The sequence below is a fragment of the Taudactylus pleione genome, unplaced genomic scaffold (genome assembly GCF_031769625.1).
Source record: "Taudactylus pleione unplaced genomic scaffold, aTauple2 ptg000122l, whole genome shotgun sequence".
Lineage (NCBI taxonomy): Eukaryota > Metazoa > Chordata > Amphibia > Anura > Myobatrachidae > Taudactylus > Taudactylus pleione.
In genome coordinates this window covers 7,143,116-7,167,437 of record NW_028284524.1, presented here as the reverse complement: position 1 = coordinate 7,167,437, position 24,322 = coordinate 7,143,116, and the positions used below count along the sequence as shown (strand labels likewise).

At 46.1% G+C, this 24,322-nt stretch overlaps 1 protein-coding gene across 1 annotated transcript in view; it reads left to right on the top strand.

Annotated features, from left to right (window-relative positions):
- The window catches only part of PTPRN (protein tyrosine phosphatase receptor type N), a 157,695-nt gene that overhangs the window by 29,017 nt on the left and 104,356 nt on the right, over window positions 1–24,322 (top strand). The window contains exons 5-9 of the mRNA XM_088472322.1: window positions 12,827–13,043; window positions 15,222–15,543; window positions 17,549–17,737; window positions 18,642–18,676; window positions 19,147–19,484. Coding sequence (XP_088328448.1) covers window positions 12,827–13,043; window positions 15,222–15,543; window positions 17,549–17,737; window positions 18,642–18,676; window positions 19,147–19,484 — 1,101 coding nt within the window. The remainder of the gene's footprint in view (window positions 1–12,826; window positions 13,044–15,221; window positions 15,544–17,548; window positions 17,738–18,641; window positions 18,677–19,146; window positions 19,485–24,322) is intronic.

Here is a 24,322-nt window from a genome sequence, read left to right as displayed (position 1 = left end):
GCATGCGCATGACGGAGGCGGCTCCGTTGTGTGCATGCGCGAGACCCGAATAACGACTGCCAAGCCATCGCTATGGGTCTTGCACCAAAGGGGGCGTGCTGTCGATGGTGATTGACAGCACGCCCCCTTTGGTGGGCGGGCCGGGGGCGTGGCTGCCCAGACGGAGGCGTTCCCATGGGAACGCCTACCGTCTGGGGCCGGCCCCACTGACGTCACAAGTGATGAAAGTGGGAGTGCTTTTGGCTCTGATAGAGCCAATAGCACTCCAGGGCTTGCGGCAACGAGACCCTACCGCAAGGGTCTCGTCGCAAGCCCGATGGTCACGATGGTCTTGACCATCACTTTGGCCGCTCGCTATAGCTGTGGGTGGTCACCCACAGCTATGCGAGCGGCTAGGAGGCCGCTCTTAAATTCAGAGGGACGGCCCTGATTCAGAGCGAGCGCTCTGTCAGAGGGTCCGGCTCTGAATCAGGGCCTCTGTCCCCATACTAGTGTATGGGGACAGTGGGCCATTCCGCAAAAAAAAGGTAAGTAGGAGATACCTGTGATATCTCCTGCTTCACCTTCTTGATGAATGACCCGATAACTTAATTTTTACAATTGCAGGCAAAAATGTTAATTATCACCTGATTTTGTAAAAATTAAGTGAAGTTGACTAGGCCCCTTAGAGTTGTACACATTTTAAGTAAAAGATGCAGATCTAATATGTGTCTGAAAATCATGCCAGGTGCGTCCAGCATTGCAGGGATAGCATATGCGCCAAGTTTATGACAAAAAAAGGTAGTATACGTGCTAGGAAAGAACAGTAGTATATGTGCCTGGATTACCCCAGGAGATGTGGTTTGACTGCGTTGGTAGTAAATGCTACAGCTCGATATGTACACAATATAGTGCATTATTGAAGTGTCCTATACATTACATATAGAACAATCTATCTGTGTCTGGACAATGTTATTAATAAATACTAATGCTGGGTATACATTATGCAATTATCGGCCCAATCCGCCGATTATCAGTGTCCCGGGCAGATCATTGCATAGTGTATTGCTGCAACTAATCAGCGATGATCAGGCAGTTGTTGGGCATGTAAAATCTCCTAACATGACCAACTGATCCGATCATTGGTCAGCCACATCTGGCTGTGTATGCAAAGCCGCAACCGCCCGCCCCTTCACAGGGGAAGAACAGGGAAATGTTTCCTCCCCAGGGGAGGAACCAAGATATCGTGGACAAACACTGTTTAGTATATCAGTGTATGGCTGCAATATCTGATGGGTTTTAAGCTGTCAGATAAAATGTCTGTTGGTCTGACAGACATTTATCTGTGAAAGAAATGCAGTTGCTCAATCAATTTATTTTGGCCATTAAAGGTGCATGTTATATCCCTTTTACATCAGAGCTTAAACCCAGGTTATTGCTGGGTCTACCCGGGGTCGCAGCTCAGTGTAAAAGGGTCCCTGAAAAATAACCCGGGTAAAGTGACCGGCAATCCAACCCAGGTAGGTACCAGGGTCGGACCCAGGATGGACCTGGGTAATGATGCAGTGTAAACAACGCAACCCGGGTTATCTGACCTGGGTCATGCCTAAAATTAGCTGATTGGTGATTGTGGAGCAGTCACCTCCCACTTTTTATGACTTCACAAGGTTCAGTGTGAACGGGGCTGACCTGAGAATAACCCAGATCGATGGTGCTGTGTAAATGGTGTCTGACCTGAGTCTGACCTGGGTTGGAACCATATCTGAAAACCCAGGTCGGACCTGGGTTTTTGGTGGAAAAGAGGTATAAGAGAGGGGCTAATCTAGGCAAGAAAAAAAACACAAATTTCCCCAGCACACTGCAAAGGACCAGCAAGTGAGATTTACATCCTACATAATAATAGCAATGTAGAGCACTCATACACATATATTTACAAATATGTGGCAAGCCACCAGCCACGCCAAGGTGTTTCTGCTTTAGTGGCCCTACGCTACATGATATTAGCACTCACTTTGGGTCATACATTTATGTATTTTCTTATGCTGCATGATAATAGCACATACATACAGTCAGGTCCATAAATATTGGGACATTGACAGAATTGTCATATTTTGGCCTCTATTCACCACCACAATGGCTTTGAAATTAAACAAACAAGATGTGATTTAACTGCAGACTTTCAGATTTAATTTGAGGGTAATTACATCCAAATCAGGTGAACGGTGTAGGAATTACAATGGTTTCTATATGTGCCTCCCACTTTTTAAGGGGCCAAAAGTAATGGGACAAACTAAACAATCCTAAATCTAACTTTCACTTTTTAATACTTTGTTGCAAATCCTTTGCAGGCAATTACAGCCTGAAGTCTGGAACGCATAGACATCACCAGACACTGGGTTTCATCCCTGGTGATGCTCTGCCAGGCCTCTACTGCAAATGTCTTCAGTTCCTACTTGTTCTTGGGGCATTTTCCCTTCAGTTTTGTCTTCATCAAGTGAAATGCATGCTCAATCGGATTCAGATCAGGGGATTGAAGCATTTGACTGAATATGAGCATATAATATTGCCCAAAACACTTCAGAATTCATTCTGCTGCTTTTGTCAGCAGTCGCATCATCAATAAATACAAGGGAACCAGTTCCATTGGCAGCCATACATGCCCACGCCATGACACTACCACCACCATGCCTCACTGATGAGGTGGTATGTTTTGGATCATGAGCAGTTCCTTTCCTTCTCCGTACTCTTCTCTTCCCATCACCCTGGTACAAGTTGATCTTTGTCCCACCTGTCCATAGGATGTTGTTCCAGAACTGTAATGGCTTTTTTAGATTTTGTTTGGCAAACTCTAATCTGGTCTTCCTGTTTTTGTGGCTCACCAATGGTTTGCATCTTGTGGTGAACCCTCTATATTCACTCTTGTGAAGTTTTCTCTTGATTGTTGACTTTGACACATATACATCTACCTCCTGGAGAGTGTTCTTGATTTGGTCAACTGTTGTGAAGGGGTTTTTCTTCACCAGGGAAATAATTCTTCTGTCATCCACCACAATTGTTTTCCGTGGTCTTCCGGGTCTTCTGGTGTTGCTGAGCTCTCCGGTGCATTCTTTCTTTTTAAGAATGTTCCAAACAGTTGATTTGGCCACACCTAATGTTTTTGCTATCTCTCTGATGGGTTTGTTTTGATTTTTCAGCCTAATGATGGCTTGCTTCACTGATCGTGACAGCCCTTTGGATCTCATATTGAGAGTCGACAGCAACTGATTCCAAATGCAAATGTCACACCTGGAATCAACTCCAGACCTTTTACCTGCTTAATTGATAATGAAATAACGAGGGAATAACTCACACCTGTCCATGAAATAGCTTTTGAGTTGATAGTCCCATTACTTTTGGCCCCTTAAAAAGTGGGAGGCACATATTGAAACCGTTGTAATTCCTACACCGTTCACCCGATTTGGATGTAATTACCCTCAAATTAATTCTGAAAGTCTGCAGTTAAAGCACATTTTGTTTGTTTCATTTCAAAGCCATTGTGGTGGTGAATAGAGGCCAAAATATGAAAATTCTGTCAATGTCCCAACATTTATGCACCTGACTGTATGTGCATATTGGGCTCTATAGCAGTGCATCTCTAATACCCCTTATCCACCAAAATTCCGGGTCTGACTCGGAGTTGGAACAGAGGGCCTGATTCAGACCCGTTCGCGAGCGCTGTTCACTCGCAACCGGGTCGATGGTGGCCCAGAGCGCATGTGCACGATGGAGCCGGCTCCGTTGTGCGCATGCTCAAGACCCGGATAGCGACGGGCAATCTGTCGCTCCGGGTCTCGCACCAAAGGGGATGTGCTGTCGATGTTGAGTGACAGCACGCCCCCTTTGGTGGGTGGGCCGGGGGGGTGGCAGCCCACCAAAGGCGTTCCCATGAGAACGCCTACCAACAGGGGGCGGCCCCACTGACATCACAAGTGATGTCGGTGGGAGAGCTTTCAGCTATGTTAGAGCCGAAAGCTCTCTGGGGCTTGTGGCCACGAGACCCTACCACAAGGGTCTCGTCGCAAGTCCGATGGTCACGATGGTCTTCACCATCGTGACCGTCATCATGGTCACTCGCATTAGCTGTGGGTGGCACAGCAATGCAAGCGGCCAGGAGGCAGCTCCATAAAAGAAAAAAAAAGACGCCCTGATTCAGAGCGAGCGCTCTGTCAGAGCGTTTGGCTCTGAATCAGGGCCAGATTTCCTATCCGGATCAGACCCGGAATTTAACCGGCGCCGACTCTGGATATTCCTGAGTTGGCGCCGCTCACACCGGAGTCGGGTCTGCATAGACCCAGCTTTCCCGGCGTGAAAGTGGACGCTTGGAGATGACGTCATCAATCGGCCGGCTTGCAGTGCACTCCAGGTCATTGTGACCCGGAGTGCGCTGTTCTCACACCAGGGTTTCACGGACTACACATGTGTTAAACCCTGCTAGTTACCTGGGTTGGATTGCCGGGTCACTCGACCCGGCGATCCAACTCTCTCCCCTTTTACACCAGGGAGCTGCCCGGGTTAACCCTGCAATAACCCGGGTTTTAGCTCCGGTGTAAAAGGGGTATAACCGTGCATGTTTTCCAGATCTTCTACTTTGTGCACAGGTTATTTATTACTGGCTGATACATGTTAAAAGATCCACAGGTGCTAATTATTTCATCTGTGATACTGAGAAGAACATGCAGCACTAGTAACAATCTATTATATTACTATTTCTATTGTGGTCATAGTGTGGGCTGGGGAGGGGGGTTTCCAGGCAGACGGAACCCACCCTGCATTTGCCTATGATGCGGTAGAAGCCCATATGCTTCTATAGGGTAATGCCAGCAAAAGCTGGCGTTACCCTCCGCATTGGAACCCCGGCAGCCATGCACTAGTGCATATGGAAAATGCAGTAACACCAAGGAAATAGGGTTTTTTGTGCATTTTCCATTTAGTACATCTTTCCAAGGTCACCCAGCAGGTGCACAGGTGTATTACTTACTCACTGATACATTTTAAAAGATCCACAGGTGGAGCTAATTATTTCACTTGTAATCTGTGAGGAGATCTGGAAAACATGTACTGTTTGGGGTCCTGAGGACCGAGTTTGAGAACCTGTGGCCTAGTGAACAGATTCTGAAACTCGGTCCTCAGGACCCCAAACAGTGTTTATTTTCCAGGTCTCCACACTGAATCAAGTGAAATAATTAGCTCCACCTGTGGATCTTTTAAAATGTGTCAGTGAGTAATAACTACCAGAGCCCTAACTAGACTTTTTGGTGCCCTGTGCCAGAAAGATCATTGGTGCCCCCCCACCCCCTCCCCACACACACAATTTTTTAAATAGGGACATTAGACACACACCCGAAAAAGGTCTATAGCCTCGTGGGGAAGGGTCAGGGAAGAGATGGGGGAGGCCAGGAGATACTAGGGATAAAAGAAGAGGAAGCTACAAGTTAGAATGATAATAAACAGGAAAATTGAAAGGCCCAAACAGCACCCCCTGCCGTGTGGTGCCCTGTGCCATGGCCCTGATGACTACACCTGTGGGGATGTAGTTATGTGACCGGCAGCTGCTCACAATCCCGACGCCGGAATGCATAACAACGTGGGCCCGAACGAGGTAAGTACGGGCGCCAGTCCTCTTAGCCGCGGGGTGGGAGGGTTAGGTTTAGGGCACCCCAGGGGGACATAGGGTTAGGCACCCCCCGGGGAGGGTTAGGCTAGGGAAAGGAGGGGTTAGGGTTAGGCACCCCCCGGGAGGGTTAGGTTTAGGGTGCGGGGAGGGGGGTTAGGTTTAGGCACTAACGGGGGGAGGTTAGGTTTAGGCACTAGCTGGGGAGGTTAGGGTTAGGCATCCCTAAAGGAAGGTTAAGGATAGGGGGGGGCAATACAATCCCATTCATGAATTGTTTGGAGACCAAGGGGTCTATTTACTAAGCAGTGTTAGGAGACAGAGTGAAAAGTGATAAGAAAGTGATAAGGTGCCAGCCAATCAGCTCCCAACTGTCATTTTTCAAACACAGCCTGTGAGATGACAGGTGGGAGCTGATTGGCTGGCACCTTATCACGGTCTTATCACTTTTCACTCTGTCTCCTAACACTGCTTAGTAAATAGACCCCCGAGTTTGAGAACCACTGGCCTAGAATAAATCTGTCAATTATTGACTTGGTGCTTATAAATGTAGGGAATTTCAATGTTATCAAATGTAAAATGCAATTTTAAAATGTGGCAAGTGATAAACAGAATTTGCTACTGCTTTCAAAACCAAAATTTAACAAAATACTTCTTCCTGTGGTGGTTTAGAAATTCCACTTGCTCTATGAAATAACTCTAATGAGAAAGGTTCCAATAAAACATTAAACACACAATGAGCTCTGTTCACTACAATCCGCATTTGTAATGCAGATTGCAGTGTGATATTACCGACTGAATTTGCATTGTGAATTTAGGCAATATTACAGGGATTTACTACAAATCCCTTGCAGGGACAGAGCTTGCGATAAAGCTCTGTCCCTGTGAATCCCCTCCGCACACTAGTCGCAGTATTTTCGCAAAAAATACCATGACAAAGTGCCCGCGCATGTGCCGAATGGCCGCCGCTTCCCCCCCCCCCCGGCGCTAATCTTTACAATTTATTTTTAGTAACTTTGGCCGGATCACATTTCCCATTACAATTTTGGGAAATGCGATCTGCTTACTAAAAATAAGTGATACTTAGGGGTTGGAGTAGAATTTTACGAATTCTACTCCAATTGCCCTATAGTAACTGTAGGTGAAACTAAAATAATGTGAAAAGGGTGTGAAAACACCCTTTTACACTTTATTTAATAAAAATAATGTTAATAAATAGAGCCCAATCTCAGCAATAGTCTGTAAAATTGGGAGTACAGTGATAATGGTGTTCAAGTGTAGTAACATCAATACCGTCTTGTTTGCAGCACATAATTACGCAGGTCAGCAAACCACTTTAGAAATTGGAAATCTTACCCTGTTGATGTAAATGAGCAGTATTAGTGAAGCATTCATATAGTTACCATCAATAGGGAGAAACTTATTGGGGGTTGTCATGCTATTAGGAAATATATCCACATGCTCTGCAGTTGACATAATTATTACTAATAAATGTGGCTCTAAATTATATGGTGTTTGAGCCTTTAGTTTATGCTTCATCTTGCCTGCTTTGCAAGTGCCAGCACTCTACAGTCCACACTGACCGTTCCCAGGGCCTGATTCAGAGCCGCTCGTAAGCGGCCGCTCGTTCGCTCCGAGCGATGTTCGCACATCTGCGCATGCGTATGGGTCGTCATGCGCATGCGCCAACCAGTCATTGCGGTCGGAAATCGAGCGCTCGCAAAATAGCGAGCGCCTGCTAATTTGAGTGACAGGATGAGGCGTTTGTGGGTGGTAACAGGGGAAGGTGCTTGAAAACGTGGAGTGGAGATCCGAACGCAGGCGTGCCAAACGGTCAAAACGGGCGTTTTAAGGGTGTGCCTAATTAACTAAGCAGCGTCAACGACCACGTCACTTGGTTGTCTCTTAGCCTGAACTGTTCGCATGATTGCGGTAGGAAAATCCTACCACAAGCACTGCGAGCAGTTCAGATGCCTTTCGATGTACTCGATTAATCTAATAAATAGCGAAGATGACGTAGGATGCGAGCGGCCAGGGGGCGTCTTTACAAAATAGCGAACGCATGTTTCGTTCGCTCGCTCAGACATAGAGGCGTCAACAGACCGCAAAGAGCGAGCGCTCAATTTAAATAGCCGGCCCCTTTTTCTGAACGAGCGAGCGCAAATAGCGTCCGGCTCTGAATCAGGCCCCCAGTCCGGGAGACTGCCCCAGTGTAAATTGGCTCTGCCTGCATTAGTTGGAATAAAGGTCTGTCTGCAATAGTGCCAATCTCTGGACTTGAACTGAACACCAAATACTGCTGTGATTTGTGCACTTTTTCAAGACAAACCAAATGCTGCCATTCAATTCCTATTTGAAAGCACAAATAAACCTGAAGTGAAAGTTATAATAATGCAGTATAAAATTAACTCACAAAATTGTATACCGATATGGAAATCTGAGTTTGAAAAGAACTTAGAAGAATACCAGTAGACAGCAATTAAAAGTACCCCATATAATAAAGGCATCCGTACAGTATGTCCCCTAATCTCATGACTCATTTTTGTCATAAACAGGGAGCAGGTTTTTATTAGTCTCGGGGGTATATTTATTAAAGTGCGGGTTTTTACAAGTGGAATTGTTGCCCATAGCAATCAATCAGATTCTACTTATTTATCTAGCATCTTCAAATCTAGAGGACAATAGCTAGAATCTGATTGGTTGCTATGGGCAACAACTCCACTTCTAAAAACCCACACTTAAGAAAATCTACCTATTGAGGTCTGAAAACCATTATGTAAATGCTGTAACCTTACTATAACTTTCATTCATATTTAGGGATTTCAATTTTCATCTTTTTTTTTGCTCTGTTTCACCTTACGGCAGTTGGGGACCTTCAAGCATTCACCACCAGCATTTTAGCAATTCTCTCTCCTATTGCTCCACTTTTCTTTACATAACAGAGGCACTTCTCCATTATAAGAGCAGCGCATCCGCTTTCTGTTTCATCATGACTTTAAATGTGGTGACATCATTATTATTATTGTAAAACAACCATGCAGGAGGCATCATATGAGGTCATAGAGGTGGATGAAGTTGGAGCGGAAAAGAAGACAGGAGAAGAGCGCACCAATCAGAACCCTAGGGGGGATCTCAAGGAAATGACCAGGACTTCCCTAAACAGGCTGCAGCCCTCCCTAGGCTTCTGAAAATTCAATTAGAGTGATGATTAAACACTAAGTGGATGCCCTGCTCCTATAACAGCATTGCAAGGGGCAGGGGCTGGCTGGCAACTTTCAGTCTGGGGGGCAAACATAAGCAAGTGGCCCTGGCGCATTGCAATTAAAGAAAATGGGTGTGACAAAACCCCTGTAGGTGTGATTTGTCTTACGTGGGTGTGGCTTAAATAGGCAATGACATATTGTTCTGTCAAATAATTATAAACAAATATAATACCTACGATTCTCATGACAAAGCAGAGGCTATTGTAGTAACCACTATTAAAAACAGAGCATTCCTTAAACTGTATACAATACAGAAAGGATTCTAGTTACTGATACACAGCACAGCGAGCATCGACAATACCCAAATAAAATACAGGTGCTATTCTAGTGATAAACATACACAGGAGAGGATTCAGAATTTAGAGTGTCTTGTCTCTCCAGCCTCCTGCCCTTGTGTCTCTGCAGCTTCCTGTCTCCTGTGTCTCTGCAGCCTAATGTCCCCTGCATCTCTCCAGTCTCCTGTTCTCTATGTGTCTCCAACTTCCTGTCTTCTGTGTCTCTCCACTGCCTTCTGCCCCGTCACTCCAGCATCTTGCCACTCCAGCCTCCAAATTCCACCTTTATGGCAGTCAGGGATCCATGCCATGGGGGTAGGGAAATGCTGTGCTGCTGTTGCATAGGCGCTCAGTCCTCAGCCATTGCCTGCGCGCTGCTACTATGTTGTGTGGCCATGCAGTGTGACTCTCTTGGTCTTGGTGGTGCTGCAAACAGCAGTGTGCATAGGCTTGCCATAATATCCCTTTAATTTGACACACATATGAATTACACAGGTTCTGTGGCTGGCTTAATTCAAGCCTGGATTTCACCTGGTATGAATTAGCCACATGAGACCTGGATTAAAAGGATATTATGGCAAGCCTATGTATAATACAGGATGGGTGGCAACACTACCCCTGCCTTCAATATTTTGTATTATAACCTCCTCCTCTGCCCTGCATTGTCCTCTTCTTTCTGTATTTCATTGTCCCCTCCCATCTGCCCTCTGTCTTTTATTGTCCTCTCCTCTTTGTCCCCTGTCTTGCATTGTCCCTACAGCTCTTCCTTGCATTGACCTCTGCCATCAAAGTTACAGTACCTGTCTTCCCCTGCTCTTCTATGATCGGAGCTCCTCTGTGCGGCTGCAGTGCTGCTCCTCCACGTACACTGCAGAGTTGACAGTCAAACGGCATTGACGGCAGCGTCATGACGTCATCACCTGACGTCCGCACCGCTGCCTGGATGTAGTCTGCGGAGGAGGAGGGCATCAGTCCCATGGACTGCCACCGGCCACTGACTGAATGGCTGGGAGGCAGGCTGACGATTCTCCCTGCATGCTGGGAGAATCGTCAGCCTGTTTCCCAGCCGTCCAGTCAGTGGCCGGCGGCCGGGTGTGCCAGCGGCCCCAGAGAAGAAGAATTGTACCGGCCCGGGGGGCAGATGGCACCCTGCCCCCCAGGCCAGCCCGCCCCTGGCAAGGGGAGATGCATCAAGCCTTGGAAAAGTTGCCCAAAGTTATCAGCTTCTAACTGTCATTTATCTAGCACAGGCTATAAAATGATAGAAGTTTATTGGTTGCTATGGGCAGGGCCATAAACAGTGGTGTGCGACCGGTACCACCGCACAGAGGGCCTGATTCAGAGCCGCTCGTAAGCGGCCACTCGTTCGCTAAGAGTGATGTTCGCACAACTGCGCATGCGTATGGGTCGTAATGTGCATGCGCAAACCAGTCAGTGCAGTCAGAAATCATGTGCTTGCAAAACAGCGAGGGGCTGCTAATTTGATTGACAGAATGTACCGTTTGTGGGTGGTAACAGGGGAAGGTGCTTGAAAACGGGGGGGTGGAGATCCGAACGCAGGCGTGCCTAACGGTCAAAAGGGTGTTTAATGGGAGTGCATAATTAGTAAAGGAGCGTCATCGACCACGTCACTTGGTTGTCTTTTAGCCTGAACTGCTCGCACTGATAGCGATAAGAAAAACCTACCACAAGCACTGCGAGCAGTTCAGATGCCTTTTGATGTTCCCGATTAATCTAATAAATACCGGAGATGACGTGTGATGCGAATGGCAAAGGGGCGTCTTTACAAAATAGCGAGCGCATTTTTCGTTCGCTCGCTCAGACATAGAGGCGTCAACAAACCGCAGTGAGCGAGCGCACAATTTAAATATCCGGCCCCTTTTTTTGAACGAGCGTCCGCAAATAGCGTCCGGCTCTGAATCAGGCCCAGAGGCCCTGATTCAGAGCCGGACGCTCTGACAGAGCGCTCGCTCTGAATCAGGGCCGTCCCTCTGAATTTAAGAGCGGCCTCCTGGCCGCTCGCATAGCTGTGGGTGACCACCCACAGCTATAGCGAGCGGCCAAAATGATGGTCGCGATGGTCAAGACCATCGCGACCATCGGGCTTGCGACGAGACCCTTGCAGTAGGGTCTCGTTGCCGCAAGCCCTGTAGTGCTTTTGGCTCTATCAGAACCAAAAGCACTCCCACTGACATCACTAGTGATGTCAGTGGGGTCGGCCCCAGACGGTAGGCGTTCCCATGGGAACGCCTCCGTCTGGGCAGCCACGCCCCCGGGGCCACCTACGACAGCACGCCCCCTTTGGTGCGAGATCCATAGAGATGCATGCGCACTTGGCCAACATCGACCCGCTTGCGAGCGATCAGCGCTCGCGAGCGGGTCTGAATCAGGCCCAGAGCGCACAGTAAAGCTGGGTATACAGATCGGAACAACATATATATCGTACACATTGTATAGTGTGTATGCCTGACCCCTCGTTAACAAGGGTCGTTCATCGGATCGTTCCATCTGCTGTTCTGCATGCAATTAATGATATGGTTCAGTTCAGGGGCGTCAGAACGATTTTATGTTGGGGGGGCAACATAAAATTGTTTAGGTGCCGTCACCCCCTCCCCCCTCTCCACTCTTCTCCTCCCCTCCATCTTCCCTATGCGGCGGGCGCAGACTGTCAGGGGCTGTGCTTTATAGTACTAGGCTGCACAGCCCCTGCACCGCACAGAGGAGGAAGTGTAATGTGCGGTGTTTTAACTTAAAGATCGTACATTACACCTCCTCCTCCATGCAGTGCTGGGGCTGTGCAGCCTATTACTATTAATCTGTACAATCCTAGCAGTCCGCAACTGCTGCTCCTTTTAAATGTTTGGAGGGCAAGGCGCCCCCTTGCGACCCCCAGTTCCGACAACCATGGTGCAGTTACATGCAGGGGCGGATTAAGGCTTGTGGGGGCCCGGGGCAATCAAGTTGTGGGGGGCCCCTCTAATACATTGTCCCCTTACCTTGTCCCCCTCTAGTATAGCCCTTTACCTTGGCCCCCTCACAGACCCCTGATATCTCTCCAGACCAGTGTTCCCCAACCACAATGAACGATACGGTCCTGTTACACGCAACATGTAACGATACATTGTGCCATCATACATTGGATCGTGCAATGTGTACAGCACTCACAATGTGTCATCACATTGCACTGTCGCTGGGTACACGCATTGTAGTGTGTACCCAGCTGAGTCAGTGTGTGTGTGTGTGTGGGGAGGGTTTTCAGTAGGTTTCTTGGCACATTAATAAAGGACCAGGAAGGAGCGTGGAAAGATGCTAAGGGGGTTCGATATTGTTAACTACCGACAACCAGACTTAATACAAAGGTGTCCCCCCTGTTCAATTGGAGATGGGAGTGCAGTATATAAAATGTAGAAAAATAAACAAATATTAGTGGTCTGTGTTGGTGGTAAATAATAATCCCTCTCCCCTGAGAACCTCTTTTGAAACCCTCTCTGTTGGGATCCTGTCACCCTACTTTTTCTCACCTGGCACCCCAGGGATCATGTATCCTGATGCACTTCTCTATGTAAAATACAGATAAACAAGATACACATAAAATTATATATTTACATTTTTATGCTATATTAATATACTGTTTTTTTGTCTTTGCATCTTTTGCCTAGACGGACTATTCAGCGCCTCAGTGGAGTAGGTAAAGTTCCAGCGCAGAGATGGACCACTAAAAGCGATTCACTCCAGTACTTCAGACCTAGGGTCTTTTCATCCGATTCCTCATCTGTACCACAAAGGTTGCCCATGAGCCTCAAGCAGAACAAGTCTCCATTGGTGGATCAATACTTGACATACTTCCTACTAACCTCTCAGTCTCCCAAATCACAGGTGGGATACAAATCCTTGTTCTTTCTCTTTAGTGCTCCCTTCTCATCCCATGTGACTGGCAGCTGCAATCATGCATCATGTGGTTCCAGGCAGGGAAGAATGAGGACCTCTCAGTGATGCCCCATGCCAAGAGTGGTTGAGATGCACAATGTAAGAGATAAGGTTCACAAGTGAACAACCTCTTTAAGATACCCTTACAAATACTATGTATTGTATACAATACGATTGTGTGGACTTATTTGTAATACCCAATCCAGGAATATTTTCATTTAGTCCTCCCAATCATTACTGTTGGAATGAAGTACATCCAATGTCCATGACCACTGCTGCTCACAAATTATCCCTTGGTGTCTCACTAATAAATCATTCTCCTGACACTGTTGCTGCAGCCCCTCTCATGCTGAGATCATAGATTGGACAGTTTATAGAGCCAGAACTTGGCAGCACTGAAATTAAACATACGTTGCCCTTGAGTCTTGACAGTTGATGTGACATTGGAAGAGGGCGAGAGTCTCTGAGAGTTCTCAAACCTAGAACATCCACTGTTGTGATAGCTGAGGGGCTTACTGGTCAAATATGTATTAGGGTAGAGTACTTTACTTCGGTATCAACAGTATTACTCCAAAGACATAAAAATACAGAAAAACCAGTGCCCTATGGGAACTGAAGAGGCGCTGCTATTGGAGATGGGATCCAATGTTGAATGTGCAGTTGTATAAACAAGAGGGTTGTCAGCCCTCCTATAATCAAAACAAAAATACAATAGAAAAAAACACAGCGCTCAAAATAAAGCCTAAAGCATATCACAATTTATTAGTAATATATATCTTAAAACTTAAATGCTATATATGTTAGCATGGAGTGAAACTATTATAAAAATAAAAAAATAATAAAACTGATTGAAAAGAGTCACCCAGTCCACAAAACAACAATAATGTCCTGGTACTAGCAGCAGTTTCAGAATAAATGTTCCAGCAAAAATTGCTTTATAATAGAGTACACAGCGGTACTCAATTGTAACAAGTCCAGCAGAAATGGATAGTTACCGGTGGTAGTGTCCAAGATATCGTGGGGTCTTTTAGCAATGCCAGCAAGGTAATCAGCCCTCCGGTGGAAGTGTCCAAGATATTGTGGGGTCCTTTAGCAATGCCCGAAGAGCTTTTGCAACAGAAGTAGTCCCCTAGGGCACATGACCGGTCCGCTGGTACAGGAGACAGATGTTTATGGTACCAATATCTGTATAGGCTGGATTCCAAATGGCTGTTGTAGAGTGGGGGGGTGAGGTAGCCAGTCCCTTACGCGTTTCGCTCTGTCAAAGCACAGCTTTATCAAAGTACCAGTTACACCCAGTAACCAAGCAGGGAACTATCCTACCAAGATGGCCCAAAAATGCTTTACGATACTAAAGGGGAGAGGTATCAAACTTCTAAAGAGGAGAATTTGCTCATATCAACCAATCAGCTTCTAGCTATCATTTATCTAGTACATTCTATAATATTATACATACAATCTCATAGGTTGCTATGGGCAACTTCTCCACTTTTCCTCTTGAGAAGGTTTGATAAACCTCCCCCTTTGTCTTCCATCATTGTATCATTAATTACTTAATAGAAATCTCAATATTTTCTCTAGTGTCTGGTCCTAAAATTACAATTTATAGAGTGTAAAAAAAAAAGTCAACCTAATGAATTAATTTGTGCCTCATGTTCTGCTATCTATGAAAGACCCCAGCATGGAGGCTCTAACATCTGTCTTAGAATATTAATAGGAAACATAGAGTAAGGCAGGTTTCCTTAACCAGTGGGAGTTGTACCTCCAGGGCTGCCTTGCAGGGTTCCAACAGGAACTTCAGCCAATTAAATTAAACTCAGAATAACAGTTTTACTGTATTAATAAACTGAAATAAAATATTCACAACAATATTTAATTATTTAAAGACATTATTGGAACATGGCATACATTTAGAGATATTACACAAACATTAAAAAACATAAGGGTTTCATAAAAAGAAAAAAGGTTGTGAAACTTTGTATGAGGGGACCCTGGGATGAGTAGTCATAAGGTTTAGGACATCAACCTAAGGTGTACCGAATTATGCTGTATTTTACTGTTCGTCTCTTATATAAAGTTTACATGTTGTCAGGAGTCTTATTTGACCCTCTTTATGTCTGTGTTCAGCCTAGATATCAAGACCTGACCTCCCTGAGGAACCCCCAACATATCTTCAGTGCTTCTCATGCCAGGCCAGATGCAACCAGGAGACTTATCTACGGGAGGTATCAGGGAGGACAAGACACACCACTGCCCATACAGCTGCCCAGTGATATACACCGCCCTTGGGCAGAATTAAGGAGGAAACTTCCACGTGAAAGCGTGGATAACAGTTTGTCAGATGACGTTTTGGAGAGTTCTGAAATGATCGACAGGATGAACCAGGTTCCGGGTGGTGACCAAATTCGTGATCCAGAAAGTCGAGAGGAAGGAGGAAGGACACAGAGAGGTTACTACACCTAGTCATCTTTATATAGAGTTGTAAAATATTGTAGCTGGATAAACTCAAGGCTGTCCAAGTATTTACATGAAAAGGGAGCATATATATGCTATAAAGAAGTGCCCGTAGACAAATTACTGTTTTTAAAAAAGTGTTGTACAGTAGAGTTTAGTTTATAGTAGTTGTCAGGCATGGAGGAAGGGGGCATTAAAGTCTTGAAATCACCTGTTGGATAGCCCTGGGCTAAATGATAACTACTGAAAACTGAAAATTAAATATTGAGTGGAGTTCATGAATTTAAACAAAACAACATTACTGAGTATTAGTAACGGCGTACTCCAGTGCATCCTCCATTATCTGTAACAGTCTAGTGTAGTTCTCCTCCCTTCTTTCGTGGCTTGTCTATTTCAGGCAAGCGGTGGTGTTGCTAGAGGCTCTCCTCCTTGATAACTCATTCAGGAAAAGGTCACTCTACAAGAGTGAGGAGAGCGTCACTGGACTCTTATAGACATCAGGTTAGACAAAGAATAGAAAGGACCTCCGGACCCTGGGTTTGCAATGTTCAGTATTATTGTTTCAATTATTGAACTCCACTGAAAACTGAATATTTAACCTTTAAATAGTTGATCTATATAGGAGTTATAACCCTGCATTACCGTGATCCTTGGGTACACATATTACCGCCTATCACAGTATACAATCTTCACCAATTCTCCGGCGCTCCTCTATGGGTGTGAGGAAAAACGAGCAAAGATACTGGTTATGGAATTCCTGCAACCGATCATCACAGGTGCTTTGTGGCTATCGCGCAGAATTAAATTCCCCCTGTACATGCTTGCTTGGCTGAAATCAAATGCAATAAAAGTTATTCAAGTAAATAGAAAAATGCCCTTTAAATACAAAATGGCTTTTCTCTCTAACTTAGCACCTTGCCCAATATGTAGATAAAAACATGGTGAACATATTCCTGTAGGGGTAGTCTTGATATAGCACGCCTTTAGCTCATAACTCGTCTATGTACTATACGCTATGCTCTCTCCCAAGGCCATAGAGAAACTGCTGTGCGGTATTGAGAACACTGGCTCCTGCTTCATTAAATGCTCGTTCCTGGGTGAACTGGTTCATGGAGAAATCATGTTTTTTTTGTTTATTAAATACTGCAAGGATAATAAGCAAATTCATAGAGATAATGGGCTTGAAACAGAAATTGTCTGTATGTGCTTCTGCATTGTGTGCATGGAAATAAATGTGTATATTTGCCCATATGCAGTGTTGTACAAATCTTGCAGTACACCCTCCCCCTATCTATATGCTTGGTCTGCTACTTATTATCATCAGTGAGGACTTGCTCCAGGCTATACTTTGTGCTAATGAGGCACCTGCATATCAGCCCGCCCTCACTGTACATTGCCTATGTGAGAACGCCTTGTCACAGCTCGATTATGTCTCCTCATTCACAAGTGGAGATGCAGTTGGAATGTATACAACTCTGCAGTATGTACGCTCACTTCCGGACCCTGCTCAGTGCGAAAACACACAAGATGCGCTCTGCAAAGAGATGTACATTAAACCCCACATAAGCCCCAATGTCTTCATAGCCTATTCACAGACTATAAATTTATTTATAAAAATTTCTACAAAGTTGGTCTTCACTCTCGGCTGATATTCCAATAGTTTGGCCATATAGAGGGCTCCTTGCTGAATGCGCATTAGCAGCAGTAATGACTTGTATTGTGCCCACACCTGCCCCTATGTATGCGACATTTGTGCATAATACATTTTAGTAAATTAACCTTAAATCTCATATATGAGAGTAACAATTTAGTCAACATGAAGAGCTATTAACAATATTATTTTTGATCAAAATATGGTGCAAGGAAGGTGGAGTAAACCCTTGTACTTACGTGCCCAGATGGATGGTGGGATATATGCACGCATTACACTGTTTGCTCAGCCATTTACTCATTATTGTGACTGGGCAGAGATATTGACCGATATATCTTTATTGTCACAGGCTCGATTGGTATTCAGGACACGGCAGAGGCTCAGCCGGCATCAGCGATACAAGGCTTGGTAGAAGCTCACAGCTTAGCTGGAGTGTTGGAGAAATACGGTGTGGACTTAAGACAGCTCAGTGAATCCCAACTGGAGCAACTCTCTGTCCTTCTCCAACTCATTCAGTCGGACTCTATGCAGAACCAGGGTGAGTAGATCACATAGCATCTTATAGTCGCTAGATCCTGGGAACACAGTATTTTATTATTTTACCTGTACTCATTTTATGTAACATTCTCCCTACATGGAAATTACGTAAATTAGGAGCCAACTGTTTATATACACCCTTGCTTATCCTGCTTGTGATCACCTATACAAGGGGCAATGGCATTACAGCCATTTGCAAACTTTACCTTCTGGGAGTTGTAGTTGAACAATTATTGGCAGGGTCCTTCTTTTTTTTCCTGTTGCAGATGATATGATATCCCGACTGTCAGGATGCCGCTGGTTGTAATACCGACAGCGACATCCCGATAGCCTGAATACCGACACCCATAGGATGCTATGGTAAGTACTTTTCTAACCCCTACCCTAAGCCTAGCCCACCCTCCCCGGTGCCTAACCCTAACCTCCCCTTTCTAGTGCCTAAACCTAACCTCCATCTCTCCGCACTTAAACCTAACACCCCTCCCCGGTGCCTAAACCTAACCTCCCCCTCTAGTGCCTAAACTAAACCTCCCCCTCCCTGCACCCTAATCCTAACCCTCCCTCCCCGATGCCTAACCCTAACCCTCCCCCTAGTGCCTAACCTAACCCCGCTAGCTAACGCTACCCTCCCCCTAACACCTCGACGGTCTGACGGTCGGGATACTGGTGCCGGGTTCCTGACCTGTCGGGAGTTCGGCGCCGGTATTAGGACCGTCGGCATCCCACACGCCGGAATGCCGACTACATCCATATAAACTATAAAGAGTGAGGAGGGAGTGTGTAAGTTGTTTTTGGAGAACTTTGAATTCCTGTTTATATTATACTTATTGAATGCAATACATACTGATCAGACATGTGCACACACACGTTGTTTCAGGAGTAATGTAAGTTTACTTCCTTTTCAGGGCCGAGAAGTGGAGATAGAAGCACAATGAAACGCGTGAGTGAAATAAACATGCAATACTAGTAAGTTTTGGACCCACCATACACCGGGTCTGGTCTAGCCTAACCTGTGCAATCCGCTATGGTCTGTCCCATCTGTCCATTGCGCCAGTGGAAGCAGTATCACAGCCCTGTACAGAATATCCCAAGGTTTCAATGAACAATTTAGGTTAATGTTGAAAGATAATAGTTTCTCACACTGCACCTGTACTTGACGGTGTTTCAGTATATACTGTATATGTACTCATAAGGTTTGACAGAGCTAGAAACATGCCCTCTTATGCAGTCTTGAGGGGGAGTAGCCTCTGAGTATGGTCATGGCATAACAGCTGGGTGGTGACTTTGGATGATTTTTATCTTATTTTTGTTATGCTGGGGTTTTGGGAGTGATACTCTAGTCTAGATAATATTGTCTGTTAAATTAATATACTGTTAACTAATATACTGGTGATTGTTCCTCTTGCTAAGGTCTCAGAGGGAGAGATGCAGCACACAGTTGGTGCTGAGCAACAGTTCTCTCCTCCAGATATGTCTCCAAGGGATACCTCTCCTGCCACTATGGAACTGAGTGCAGAACAACGGGGTGCGGATGGACTTATGAGTGTCACTCCTGCCATTATTACCACCCATCTGGCACCTGATGCCCATACAATGGGTGAACAAACAAGAACAACCATCAATGATGTAGGGACGCTGAAGACCCTGGAGAAGAAAAGCTACCAAGAAACTGGAGAAATCAGTGATTTCCCTGGACAGAGCCCTCACAAAGTTATTGAGGACTATGGATACATACTAACCGACCAAAAGTGAGCCTCTGACATCTGACACAGTATCCAGGGTCGGGATGATGGAAAGTGGCAGCTAAGAGGGCATAGATCTATTATGGATGGAGGTGCCAAACAGAGATTACACATAGGAGCCAGCTCCTCTGGAGACTAATTTAAATTTTTCAAAACACACGTGCAAAACGTTTAGACATTGTGGCTATTGGTGGCCCCTGGGAGTTGTCTAACTCCTGGCTTGTTTTTTTTTACCAATATAAATTACATATTAAGCTAATTGCACATAATGCTCGTTGTTTGTTTGCCAGAAATATTAATATAAGATATTTTTTTTAATTCAGGAGGAGTTAGCAGACTAGATTGTGACCCTCTGCCACTTTCACCTCACCCCGGCCTTGCAGGTTCCTGAATAGTACATATTGTCCTGTTTGACAACTGCCAGACACAGCATAAGCAGATCATGTGAGTCAATCAGTGTAATTACTGCAATTTTATACGATTATTCCAGAGCAGTGACAATGAGTATGCTAAAGTAGGGAACATTGGGCCTGATTCAGACCCACTCGCGAGCGGCTGTCCGCTCGCAAGTGGGTCGATGTTATGGACTGAGCATGCGCACGACGGAGGGAGCTCCGTCGTGCGCATGCGCCAGACGCGACGAGCGAAGGAAAGTCCTTCGCTCGTTGTGTCCGATCAAAGGGGGCGTGCTGTCAATGTTGATTGACAGCACGCCCCCTTTGGTGGGCGTGCCGGGGGCGTGCCTCCCTGACGGGGGCGTTCCCACGGGAACGCCTCCCGTCAGAAGCCGGCCCACTGACATCACTAGTGATGTCAGTGGGAGTGATTTTGGCTCTGATAGAGCCAAAATCACTCCGGAGCTTGCGGTTGAAAACCTCAACCGCGGGCTCCGGCTCGCAATTTCGATGGTCGCGATGGTCACGACCATCGCGGCCATCACAATGCACGCTCGTATAGCCTGTGGGTGGTGACCCACAGCTATACGAGCGTCCAGGAGGACGCTCCATTTTCATGGAGCCCGGCCCTCATTCAGAGCGTGCGCTCTGCTCAGAGCGTACGGCTCTGAATGAGGGCCATTGTGTAGCACAATGGGAACTGAAAATAAGGTTCTAAGATATATTTGAAATAAATGATCACTTAGAGGTAGGAATAAAAAAGCCCCCAGACATACAGTCTCCCCCGTTATATCAAATTGAACCTTTATAGATGGCAGGTGAAGAGATATGAGTATACAACATTCCTTAACATTTGGTATAGGATACAGAATATAAGCAAGTGTATAGGAGACAGAAAGGGGCATTTATGATCATGCAAAACTATGCCTGGCATACATACTTATACAAAATATATATACACACACATATACTGTATATAATACAAAATGGCGACATCTATGGTGCTTCCTGGCTACGATCGTTCTGCAACATTTAAGCATTTTCTATTGCGCCTACAGTCAAGACGTGATTTAGTTTTGCAGAATAAAATATCTAAATGAGAATTATGTGGTAGAGCAGGTGCCTCCATGCCCTGGTGTACAGATGTTAGGAGAGGCTTTGGTGCATACTCTGTGCCTCTCACACACACTTGATGCACTCTGTGCCTCTCACACACACTAATGCACTCTGTGCCTCTCACAGAAACTGATGCACTCTGTGCCTCTCACAGACACTGATGCACTCTGTGCCTCTCACCAGTGGCGTAACTATAAATTTTGCTCCCCCATGCCAAAAAAGTTTCAGGCGCCCCCCTCCCGCCCAACTCCCCCCCCCGCCCAAAGATCAAACACACCCAAAGACGACGTTTAAGGTGTGTGGTTACATGATACAGCAACGTGCCTTACACATTATGACACACTAAGTAATGCCACTTACAACACAGTGTGCCACACCGGAATGCCCCTTACAACACATTATGCCACACAGCAATGCCCCTTACACATGCCACCCTGTAATAGTGCCCCTTATGCAATGCCCCCTGTAGTAGTGCCCATTATACAGGGCCCCCTGTAATTGTGCCCATATGCAGTGCCCCTTGTAGTTGTGCCCCTTCAAGTAGTGCCCCCTGTAGTTGTGCCCCTTCTAGTAGTGCCCCCTGTAGTTGTGCCCATTTTATTAGTGCCCCCTGTAGTTGTACCCAGTAGTTGCCCCTTGTAGTTGCCCCCTGTGGTTGCCCCCAGTGGTGAGCCCCCTGTAGTTGCCCTCAGTAGTTGCCCCCAGTAGCGAGCCCCCTGTAGTTGCAACCAGTAGTCAGCCCACTGCAGTTGAACCTAGTTGATCCCAATAGTGAGCCCCCTGTAGTTGCCCCCAGTAGTGAGCCCCCTGTAGTTGCCCCATTAGTGAGCCCCCTGTAGTTGCCCCCAGTAGTTAGTTCTCTGTAGTTGCTCTCCCCCCCCCCCGCGCGCACACAAACACACAAAAAAACAAAACAAATCAAAACAAAAAAAACACTTACCTTTATACCCGCTCCAGTGCTGCTGCTGCCCATACCCCGGCGTCCGTTCCTCGGCACTATGGGAGTGACGTCATGACGTCACTCCCATAGTGCTCTGCGGGACCCGGAAGATGGAGTTCACTCCTGAGCTCCGTCCCCGGCGTCCGCTCCTCGGCACTATGGGAGTGACGTCATGACGTCACTCCCATAGTGCTCTGCGGGACCCGGAAGATGGAGCTCACTCCTGAGCTCCGTCCCCGGCGTCCGCTCCTCGGCATAGTGCCCTGCGGGACCCGGAAGTTGGAGGGAGCTCCGTCCTCCGGCTGCCACCGGGGGTTTCAATAGGAGCCGGGCGCCCGCTGGTAACACACTCAGCGGGCGCCCGGCAGATGGAGGGAGTCACGGGAGTTCCTCCACTGAGTGGTGTAACTACTGCCCCCGTCGCCCCCAAGCTATCCAGCGCCTCCAAGCCACCGCGGGGGCTGCGGGGGCAGTAGTTACGCCACTGCCTCTCACAGACACTGATGCACTCTGTGCCTCTCACAGACACTGATGCACTCTGTGCCTCTCACAGATACTGATGCACTCTGTGCCTCTCACAGACACTGATGCACTATCTGCCTCTCACAGACACTGATGCACACATTTGCCTCTTTCACACACACAAACTGAGCCTCTCTCACACACGCTAGGCTTCTCTCTCTCACACACACACACACACACACACACACACACACACACACACACACACACACACACACACACACACACACACACACACACACACACACACACACACACTGTGTTTGTCACTGACACAGTCCTATTTTCATCCACCTTCTTCCTTGTGTCTCTCAGCCAATTGGAGCAGAGCAGACACTGCTGAGAAGTACCTGAACTGATCAGGAAACTCCTCAGCATTATCAGCAGTACAGGCACTGCTTCTGCAGCAGTCTGTACTCGTAGAGGTAAATATAATTTTTCTTTAAAGTAAGACTTTTTGCCCAGCTAGTTCAGCCCAATTCAGTCCGATAGGGTCCAGGCCATACCTGCATGGGCCCTGTCCCCCGATGATAGTTGGTGGAGCTCCAAAGCAGGAGGGCCCACCAGGGATTTACCTGGTCCCAGTCAAGCCAGTACGATCCTGTTTTCAGCTACATTTCTGGCCAGACCCACAATACCACACAAATATATCCAAGGTTCCGAAATGATAAATGTGGGCGCACACATATGTGTGGTGTGAGGTGCACAAAAAAATACACTGAGCATCTATCTTGGAGTTTTGCACTTTTCTAAATGAGCCTAAAACTGTATTTATTTTATTTAAGCTTAGCACAGGTTAATAGGAACATAGGAGACTTAACAGTGCAGTTCTCCACCACCTTTATCGGGAACAATAGTCTCTGAAATAAGTGTTTGATGGAATATGTAGGATAGATAGATAGATAGATAGATAGATAGATAGATAGATAGATAGATAGAGAGATACCAGGATATATGGACAGAGCTATGTAATTTATAGACCAGAATCTATGGACAGGGCTGTATGCAGGGTAGACAAGCATATACAGTAAAGATAGGAATGTAAAGATAATATACAGGACTGGGCATAGCTGTATACAGTAGGATATAGACAAAAATGTGTGGACATTATTGTCTAGACAGGGTTATATGTACAGAGACATATCAAGTATAGAAATTAATCTATAGATAGTGCTGTGAAGATCACCTATTAGCTTGGGTGGAGACACTTGTTAGTAGTGTAACCTATCCCATACAGATAGAGCCCAAGGCTGGGTTACATGTATAGACAAGGATATATGGATAGGACTGTATAAAGCAGTGGTGCCTAAACTAGATGCGTGCTTCGGGACACATACAGGGGTGCCTTGAAAGTCCAAGACCAAGTCAAACTATTTATAAAAAAAATGCGATAAGCAAAACCAGTGCTGGCGGCTGCCAATCATCAGATATGTGGACAAGCAGAAGCACAGCTTTGCCCATCACCACATTACTGAACCTGAGGATGACCGGTAAGCACAATTTACTTAATTTAATAACTTTTTCTGAATTTCTTGATAACAAAGTTGCTGCTAAATTAGGGTGTCGTGATCGAAAAAAGTTTGGGAGCCATTGGTACAGAGTATAGACAGGCATCTATGGACTTTATACAGTAGGTACACTTCTCTATGGACAGGTCTGAGATGAGCAGATATGGGGATCTATAGACAGGACTGTATAGTATATAAGCAAAATGCAAATATGCTAATCAGGTCCAGGTGAGTTCATCTACTTTTCTCGGTCAGTAATTATCAGGCCTCCACGGACAGAAATATTGCAATCATGACCTGTTAAAGGTACTTGAGGATTGGATTGTAGATGAAACCCTATGGTTTAGAGTATAGAAAGGGATC